The sequence below is a fragment of the Rutidosis leptorrhynchoides genome, chromosome 2, assembly GCF_046630445.1.
Source record: "Rutidosis leptorrhynchoides isolate AG116_Rl617_1_P2 chromosome 2, CSIRO_AGI_Rlap_v1, whole genome shotgun sequence".
Lineage (NCBI taxonomy): Eukaryota > Viridiplantae > Streptophyta > Magnoliopsida > Asterales > Asteraceae > Rutidosis > Rutidosis leptorrhynchoides.
In genome coordinates, this window is record NC_092334.1 from 377,376,374 (window position 1) to 377,387,237 (window position 10,864).

The 10,864-nt window shown below is 32.3% G+C and overlaps 1 protein-coding gene across 1 annotated transcript; it reads left to right on the forward strand.

The window, feature by feature from the left end:
- The first annotated feature begins 6,589 nt into the window (after window positions 1–6,589).
- Window positions 6,590–7,666, forward strand: LOC139889015 (F-box/kelch-repeat protein At3g06240-like). The gene has a single exon (XM_071871990.1). It carries the CDS (start codon window positions 6,590–6,592, stop codon window positions 7,664–7,666), a length of 1,077 nt encoding a protein of 358 aa, XP_071728091.1.
- The last annotated feature ends 3,198 nt before the right edge of the window (window positions 7,667–10,864 follow it).

Genomic DNA, 10,864 nt, shown 5'->3' on the forward strand with positions numbered 1-10,864 from the left:
CGTATGGGTGTCGCGAAACGCGACCCGGTGTCGCGAAACGCGACAAATGTCGCTGTTTTACATTTTTGACCCAAATTAAATGGCATCTTTGGGGGTGTTTTGGTCTTTTCACTTATAGACGGTTTAAGATCTAGAAAACTGATGCAAGGGTTATTTTAATTCATTTATCACCCTTTCACCTACACCACATTCAATTTTAGAGAGAGAGTTAAGGTTTTAGTGAGAGAAAGCTCACTTGGAGAAGAAGGAGACCAAATCTCACCCGAATCCAAGTTTTAAAGTTGTTCCTTACGTCTTTAGCTACGTCGTGATAGTATTGGTAAGTCTTAACTCTGTGTTTTAAGTTTTAATTGGTTTATGGCTAGGGTTTGTTCACTTGGGACTTGTAAGACCCATTTGGGGGTTAAATGGGTGAACTTGGGTAAATTGATGTAGGGAAACCCTAAGGTTTTGTAATCTAGGGTTTGGTCTTATAAGTTGGTGTTGTATGTATAAATGGTGTTAGTCCTTGTTGTGGGACTTTAATCACTAGCTTTTAGTGATTTATGACGAGTCTTGGCCATAAATGGGCCGTTTTGGTGTAATGGGTCATTTAATGCAAGCAAGTCATTAAATGCTCAAGAGTTAAGTATTGGTGGTTAGTTCCACTAGTTTGTATATTGATGTGAGTACTTAATGTATTAGGTACTTTGCGTGAAGCTTGCAGAGTTGTTAATCCATCCCCTAGTCGATAAGGTGAGTGGAATAATTATGCATGTATGTATGTAGTGTATTTATTTGTGAATGTTATGGTTTGAACCAACGAGCCGGTAGTACCATAACATGTATGTGACGAGTGTCATGATGTGAACCACGAGCCGGTTGCATCAAGTGTGAACCACGAGCTGATAGCACTATAAAATGAAGTGTGAACCACGAGCCGGTAGCACTATAAAATGAGGCATGAACCACGAGCCGGTAGCGCCAAAGTGTGAACCACGAGCCGATAGCACTATAAAATAGTATGACTCAAATGCGTAGTGGCGTGAACCACGAGCCGGTAGCGTCATAGCATTACGTATGGTGTGAACCACGAGCCGGTAGCACCAAAGCGTTTATGGTTAACCATATTGTGTTGTTGTTGTTGATTGTTTAGCATATTATATATATTGTGATGAATATATGCTAATGCGGCTTTGTGATATGGTACCAATTATTAGCATTATGAGTATGATGACATGCTATTTGAGTTATAAGTTCGTATGAGCTATTTGGTGGGTGTACTTGCAAATAGATGGGTTATATATATGTATGTATAATTATTGCACTTACTAAGCTTTGCGTACCCCTCTCGTTGTTTATATTTTTAGGTACGAATATGGAGAAAGGGAAAGGGGTTGCGGGAATTAAATATTCACATGTTGGTAGCTTGTTGAAGCTTTTGGAAGTTGACCTAGCGTTTTGGGTAGTTTAGCCCCAAACCATGCTCGGGTGTTGTTTGGATTAAAACTACCATGTTAATGGGTCGAACTTACATTACATTTGATTAAGGGCCTTCGTGCCTTCTTTGTAAACATTAAACTTGTTGTATTGGTTTAAACGGATTGTATGGAACGAGTTACGTTATGTAACCATTTAATTGGGCGTTAATGGTTTATTAATTTTAAAAAAATATATTTATCCGGTTGATTACGGGTTGGGTTATTTCAGCATTCCCATGTGGTCTTGTAAGGTCACTTGTCAGCCGCCGACGCGTGTCTTTTTCTGTTCAACTTTGTCTTAGACTTCTGTTGAATAGTACAATTGATGTAGACCACTCAGGAAACCACTATACATGTAATAGAGCATATCTGTCTTGTGTAGTAGGCTGCATTCCAGCTGTGCTAGTTCTTCATTGCTGAGACACTTGATATTCTTGAATTGCTGGGTACACATCCCGTGCTGATTGAAGACTACTGTCTATCTTGTGCTGGTAGACTAAGCAGCAAACTAAACACTCGACACAGCAATATCTGCTGTCTATACATGAACAAACTTGTACTGGCTGCACATAACATTTTAGTGCAAATAAATTACAGTTTTGTCATAATTAAATCCCTAATTATTTTGGGGACTCAACAGTAACATTTAAGACTATGATAAAAAAAATTCTTTAAATTTTCTTCAATTATGATTTGTAAAGACAAGAATAATTAAGTAAAAGAAAAATACATTTAAGAAGAAGCCACTAGATACAACGTATTCAAAAAAACCACCCCCGTCGAGACATACTCAATCTAACGACACCATGAAAAATATTTTTAAGAACTAAATAACCCAACAAAAACTACTCGAAAGAACAAAAAATGAAATAACATGAACTTAGTTAAAATAGCCAATGTTGAAAATTCATTCAACATTGAAAATTCATTGACATCATTATTTTCCTTATCAAAACATCGAATAACCATTTCATAACAAATACGTTCATCACGACGCCTTGTACGCTTCAGTTGTTTTATCAAAAGACATAATTAATAAAGTGATGTTTAATTAAGGGTCTTAATATATATTCGCTTCTTATGTCAAAAATGAACTAACGATCTAGACCCGTCCGCTGAACACCATTAAAACCTATAGCCCACAAGATACTTCAACAAAATTATGGGTCTATACTTTGCCAATTATCCATCTTTTAAAACACTCACATATCACGGATACGTCACCTTTTCCTTTATTCAGCCCATGATCATTAAATGGCCTACCAATCCTTTTGGGCCCATCTATTCCCACAGGCCCACCTATTTGATCAAAAGGCATATCAATATCAATATCTAAGAGCGTGTTTGTTTACCTCTTAATTGAATGGTTCAGCGCTGAATACTGAATCATTCAGCATTCAGCGCATTTGTTTCTGACATTCGAATGGCATATGATGTTGAATGGTTCAACATTCAGTGCTGAATAAGTATAATTATTTAAATGTTTTATTATTTAAATAAATGTTATATTTTTTTATATGTATATTATAGTTATAATAGTTTAAGTTGTTATTATTAGGTTATATTATTAGATTAAATATTAATCATAATCTTTAACATTATCTTGTTATCTAATTATATAATATAATGAATAATAGATATTATATAATTATATTATTATTTGTTACTTTATTTACAAGATAATTATTAGGATATTAGTTTAATAATTAAATAATGCACATAAATAACTAAATAATTAATTAAATGATTAAATAATTATAAAATTTTGTATTTCACATCATTTACTGATCAAATATTTATAAATAATTATATTTAATTAATAATTATATTTTATATATTAACTTAAGCTGAAATATATATAATTATGTATTAATTCATTTTTAATTCCAATAAATATCCAAAAATTATAAATATAATTTTTATAAACTTATTTAAGTATACTTAACTGTACAAAATTATACAAAAATATTTTTATTACGTTTTTGTATTTTTGTATTTATTTTATATTTATTCTTATTTTAAATTCTCGGTTTACATCAATACAAGTTTAATTATATATAAAATATTAATTCGACCCAAATAATTAGGTTTTCAATTTTTATAAGTCCTATCTACTGCAAAGATCATATAAAAATTTATAAATCGATTTTATACTGTATATATTATTTATTTATAATTTTATACACAAATAAGTATATAATCGCATAAATTATTAATTAAATAGAATAAACCTCCCAAAAAAATTATACAACGATTAAAATATGATCTTCAACTGTTCTAAGTAATTTGTATGAGTTCTCTACTGTTTTAAATATTTTATACAATTTAATTCACAATAAAACATGTTATTTACACAAACCGAAATCAATAAATAAAAAATAATAGATTCGATTGTTATAAAAATAAGAAAATTATATTTTAGTGTTAGAATAGTAATAATATGATTTTAGATCAGATCCTACGCATTTATAAAATTTTTATTCAATTAGTTTTAAATTTTCTTTTTTCGGATAACAATAATAAGAATAATTTAATATAATTTTGTATTTAATATATATAAAATATACTTTAATTAGAATAATTATTATATGTATGTTACTCTACTGTAAAAACAATTACATAATTTAATTCGCATCATTTGTATTTTTTTACATATATATATACATACCGATTACATATACATATATATACTTTCTATTTTTAATTAATTAAAAATATAAAAACCAGTTATAAATTGGTAAAATTAATTTTCCTATATCCCATAATACGTACTAGTATTTATCATGTATTATTTATAATTTATTAAATTCGTTTCACATTTATTAAAAATCAAAACAAGGTTCGCCTGAATAAAAAATAAAGAAAAATGAAAAAAAAGGATAAAAAGAGTTACAATTTTTTTTAGGTTTAGAGAGGATGAATGAATTTACAAAAATTATGAATGGGATGAATGGGTATTTATAATGCAAATTTGCTTGAAAAATAAGTTGGAATTATATTTGGAAACTAATAAAACTCTTTTTTTATACTCCCTTTTTAAAGGGTTTCTTTATTTAATTAGTTGGAACATTCTAGATTTATAGTTGTTTGATTAATTTGTATTTATCTTTCTATTTATTTAAATACCGAATATATATATATATATATATATATATATATATATATATATATATATATATATATATATATATATATATATATATATATATATATTAAATTTTTGATTTTTTATTTATTTATATAAATAATTTTACTAGTTAACCCTATCATTAAATTTATTTAATTATTTACATTATACTTTTATATATTATAAAAGTGCCACAACAATTTAAATACATTTAGTCTTTTATTTTATCAAAAGTACATTATCAATTAGTATATACTTTTATTAATTTCATTAGTAAAAAATCTTATACATATAATTTCATATAGTATTAATATCTTAAATAGATTATTAGGGTTAGACATTTGGTCAACGTTTATTAACTGTGATCAAATAACAACCCTAGTTAATTAATACACTGAACATGCAAAGAAACCGTAGGGGAAATTTAGTCAAATCAGAAGTCAAAAAGTGAGGGTTGTTATAAAAGGACAGTCGAAAGTGATTAAATGGAAGGACATGTGGGTACTTGAGGACGATGGAAGGGGTGTTCGGAAAAAAGTTGTTGCTGGAGGCAGGTGGTTTAAGGTGGTGATGGGTGGTTGTACATGGGAGAAGACAAAATTCAAAATAAAGTCAAGGGCGGGAAAACCAAGGTTGAAAGAACATTGGTTTGATTTTATTAGCAATGTTTTACAAACTTTTAATTACATCAATTATTATCTAATCTTTATCTTCATATAATATTATGCTAAACATTTTATCAAACAATACAAATACAAATAATCGTTGATTTGCTCTTTCGTTCTTAACACAATGTGTATTTGTGTGATAATTTTTTTTTTCGTCGTTCATATTGTTTAGAACGAACAGAGTGATTGTCAATGTGTTGTGGTCGTTTGTGACTAGTTAATTTCACAACAGATCGTCACGATCTGTCTACTGTTGTATCGCCGGATCTTCGGGTCTACTATGGGTATGTTTGGCAAAATTAGCTGGTAGCTTTTAGTTTAGGTGGTAGCTGGTAGCTTTTAGCTTTTTAAATATATTTTGGTGTTTGACAGAAGAGCTGAATCTGTTAAATAAAAAGTAAATTGACAAAAAGCTAAAAGCTAAAGTTTTTTTTTTGACAAAATATTACTCCGCAATATGTATATATAGGCTATGTTTGGCGCGGAACTTTTTGGAGCTTTTAGGTTTTATGAAAAAGTTCTTATTTAATAAAAAGCTCCGTTTGGTTAAACGAGCTTAAAGATTTTAGGCAAATAGAAATAACTAAAAGCTCCAAAAAGTTTCGCGCCAAACATAACCTATATATACATATTATGGAGTAATATTTTGCCAAAAAAAAAATAATTATTATTTTAGTGAAATATAGCAAGTATAGTAAACATAATCTTAAAATCTAAAATATACGGAGTAGCTTACTTTTTCTTTTTCTTTTTACGGTAAAAAAGAGATATATTAATAAAACCTTTCATCGGAACGATGAAAAGTATCAAACAAATTACATTGAAAGAGGCTTGAGAGCCCAACAAAATAAATTGAAAGAACAACAACTAAATGAAGTGCAACACTAACGAAGACCGTGTTTTAGAAGCCCACTTGCATTTGGGCTGACAAACATCAAACACTGAAAATGAGGCTCAACCATAAAAATAATCAGAAGCCCAAGACTTATGATACAAGCCTATTTGCATTGTTGGTTTGGACAGCCAAGTAACACTGACCCAAAACAAAACCGGATACAAAAACCTTGAGAGCAAACGTCGATTGTATCGAACGGAGTAGCTTACCAATTCATCATTTCTTGGTCAGTTTCTATTTAAGCACCACGATACCTTACTACAGTGGCTTAAAACCCCCAGCCAAATTACAATCCGGGCATTATCATCTTCTTCTTCATTGGACTACCATTCCTCCATTTTATTGGTCTGTTGCTACATCTACTCTCTCTTCATCCCATAATTGAAGTAAGTCATCATTTGCCCTTTACATTTTCACTTTTTAATTTCTCCCCAAATCAATGTCAGCCCTAACCTACCTTCCACCGGATGTAATCGAAGACATTCTACCTTTTTTACCAGCTAAATCCCTAGGCCGTTTCAAATCAGTTTCAAAACGATGGTACTCTCTGATTTCCAGTCCCGAATTTATCAAAACCCATGTTCGTAACTACACCAAAAACAACCCCAATCCTAACCCCGCCCACCTGGTTTTAATTCCGGGATGGGGTGATTCTATCTACTCACTCGATATAAAGCAACTCAACACCCAACCCGCACCTGAAACCCTAACTGCTAAACGCCTTAATATCCATGAATCATGGCTTAACGTACTAGGGTCTTGCAACGGGCTTCTTCTAGTCTATCATAATCATCTTGACCTCTGTTTAGTAAATGCCACCACAGGAAAGACCTTGAAAGTTCCAGATGGAATGTATATGGATACATATGGATTTGGTTATGATTCTTCTACAGATGATTATAAAATTATCTCCATTTCTGAGATGTACATTCATGATTCTGCTCCCGACACCAAATCTGTACAGGTGTATAGTTTACGTAAAAAATCATGGAATATGTTGCCTAATTTCCCTTACCAACCGCATATTGCTTATGGTCGATCCCCAGGGCTACTTTTAAACAATAATCTTCACTGGATCGTACAAGGCAGACGCTCAGAAATGACTATTGCTGCCTTCAGTTTATCTCATGAAAAATTTCATGAAATCGAGGTACCAGATTCATTCTTATTTTCCCAGATCTTTGCTCTTGGTGGGAAACTTGTTGCTCCTGTTGTGTGTAATGGGGGTCCCTGTCCTGAATTCCGTTGTGAATTGTGGGTGATGGAAGAGTACGACGTTTGTAAGTCTTGGACGAAACGTTATATCTTTGAAAGCAATAGTGTTCTAGATTATCTCTTCTTTGCTCAAATCAGCAATCGGGATATTTTGTTGGGTCATAATCTGGAAGGTGAAATAATTATGTACAATATGGATGAAAAAAGATGCACAAGTGTAACAATTGAAGGGTGTGAAGAAGGATTCGAGGTTCATGGTATGTATGTTGAAAGCCTTGAATCACTTGAACGTTTCGGTTAAAGTAACACTTTTTTTATTTGACTAACGTTTATGGGTGAAGTGTGTCTACTATAGGTAGGTAGGTGGGTGGGCGGGCGGGCGGGCGGGCGGGCGGGCGGGCGGGCGGGTGGGGGGGGGTGGTGGTGGTGGTGGTGGTGGTGGTGGTGGTGGTGGTGGTGGTAGTAGTAGTAGTATATTTAAGCCTATCAAGCAAACATTTACAAATTGCGACCAAGTTAGATGGAAACATGTTGCAATTACATTGCAGTCTATTTTCTGAATGGTAATGTAGCTTCAACATTGTGATTGTGTTCCTCTCGTTTGACCTGTTATGACCATATAGATAAATCAAAAGACGTGTTTGTTACCTTGTAGCTTGATGACTAATCACTCAAGTGCTTACATCGATGAACGTGCTTTTAGACAAGATAAGGGCAACTGTTGTTGACATCATTATTTGATCTTATTTTCACCACAAACATATATACACCATATGTCCATATCTGCCATCAAGCTTTCTTTATGGGTAAGGTAAGCATATGGCTGTTACTGTTAGGTACCTGTTCTTGCGTGTAGAACCTTGAGATACGACATCTTTTAGCTATTTTCTTTAGGTTTTGAGTCTTCTCCAAACAATACTACATCTTTTACCTAAAAGTGTGTTTTCTGAACATAATGTTTGAGTTAAGTAGTTAACCCATTTCTTTTGTCTTTATAAATTAATCACCAAGTCAACACATTCTGGAGTGTTTTGTACCTCACACCTTTCAGCGAAGAAGAATTTGCGACTGACCCAACCTGTCGTGGTGGTCTTGACCCAAACCGGACAGACGGGACAGTAGCAGTTCATCAATTATGTTCTTCTTCTGGTATGTCTGCAAGTTCTCGGCCACCAGCTCTGTGGATGCGTTAACAGCAAATTGATATCTGCAACACCTCCCTAAAGTAGTAGAGGTGGCAAAATGGATGGGTCAAATAGACTTGACTTTAGGAGGGTATTATATCAGATACATTTTTAGGAGGGTATTTAGCAGTGTTGTAAAAACCCGATTACTCGCCGATTAATCCCCGATTAATCATTTTTAAGAGCAATTTGTTCCGATTTTTCAAAATCCGTTTAATTAATCGGTCAACGTCAATTGATGGATCAGAATCGAATTTGGTAATCAAAGTCGGTCAAAATCAATATTGGTCAGCATTTTAACATGTATTTAAACTAGAAATTTATAGTTTTTTGAACAAAATGAACAAATTTAGACAATTATGTTAAAGTTTATGTTTTTGTTTACGATTTTCTTCTATATTTACACATATAATTTTTGAAATTTAATATTTAAATGCATAAAGTACAATTCGATTAATCCCCGATTAAACCCCGAATTGCCGATTAATCATTCCAAAGTGCTGACCGATCTATCCCCGAATAGCGAATTTTGCAACCTTGGTATTTAGTAATACAACTAGATGTGGAGCCCTCGCTTCGCGTCGGGGGCTCCGTTTTGAATGCGAGTTAAAAAAAAAGTCTTGATCTATTTTGTAAAAAAGAATTTTTTTCGACATCTAACATTGAAGGGTTGTTCCTTTTGTGAAAGTTGCCTCTTTTAGCGTTCGGGTTTTATTTAAAAAAAAAAGTTAGTAAAGTGGGGGTTCGATTTGTATTTTAATAAAAGTTAGGAGGTTAAGTTTGTGAAATTTAAAAAAAATATACGTATAAAGTGGGAGTTCGATTTCTATTTTAATAAAAGTTAGGGGGTTAAGTTTGTGAAAATTGAGTATTAGTAAAAAAAAAAAAGTTTAGTAAAGTGGGGGTTCGATTTGTATTTTAATAAAAGTTGGGGGGTTAAGTTTGTGAAATTTGGGAAAAAATATACGTATAAAGTGGGGGTGCGATTTGTATTTTAATAAGAGTGTAAAGTGGGGTGCGATTTGTATTTTAATAAAAGTTGGGGGGTTAAGTTTGCGAAAAGTGAAAAAAGGAATAGAACTATTCATTTGGCCTTTGCCTTTTAGATATAAGTATATAATAAGAGTATAAAGTGGGGGTGCGATTTGTATTTTAATAAAAGTTGGGGGGTTAAGTTTGCGAAAAGTGAAAAAAAGAATAGTACTATTTATTTGGCCTTTGCCTTTTAGATATAGGTATATAATTATGATCCTCAGAATCAATGAAGTATGCGAGCTGCAGAAGTTGTAAATGAACCTTTACATTTTTTGTTGGATTTCAAAACGGTCTATAAATTAATGGCATTGCAAGTTGTGTCATCCTCTTGTAACACGTTTTTAAAGATGTCGAGATGAATGGGTCTGGGAACGGGTCAAAACAGGATGGGTTGATCCTAAATTTTTTTTGTTATGAAACCATTTGATCTTACAAATATTCAAAAATAGCACGGTGGTTCACTCATATAGTTTAATGACTCGTGTTTTACATCTTATATTATAGAAAGTATACAATCCTCAAGCTCTATTCAAAACATAGTTCCTAAAACCTGCACAATACTCAAAACAAGAGGAACACCCCACCAGTTGGGATGAACATTCTACTATATAGCTCTACTTGGGATAAACATGTTTTTCTATTAGACTGTTCTTATCGCAGCGTCACTGACACGCCTGATTTGCTTGTGTGGCAACAATTGACGGACACTTACGGGAATTAATTATGCAGCGTGGGATTGTGAAGGATGGAAGCATTAGTTGGATTTCTAACGAAAGTGTGACGAATTTAACCAACCAATCATGATTTAATATTAATATTTCATTGTTATTAATTTATTTTTTCCCACCCATTTTGTTTTACCACATCGTCCTACATATATTTGTCAAAATAATTTGACCTTTTGAGTTGATGAAGGTCAAATACAGTCACAGTTAAAAACCCAATAACAACAACAACAACAATACCCAATCCCGCATATGCGAGGTATGGGGGAGGTTAGATGTAGACAATACTTCCTCTATCCTAGAATAGAAGAGAAGTCGTTTCTCTATCCACGAGTCGAGAAAAAAATTCTCTACCCGCATGAAGAGAACGTCATCCCTCTTCCTACCCCAGAGTAGAGAGATTGCTTCCGTGCGGACTTCTGGCCTATATATTAAAAAAATAATAATAATAATAATAATAATAATAAAAGTTAAAAAAAATAAAAAATAAATAAATAAATAAATAAATAGAAAATAAATAAATAAATAAAATTAAATAAATAAATAAATAAAAGT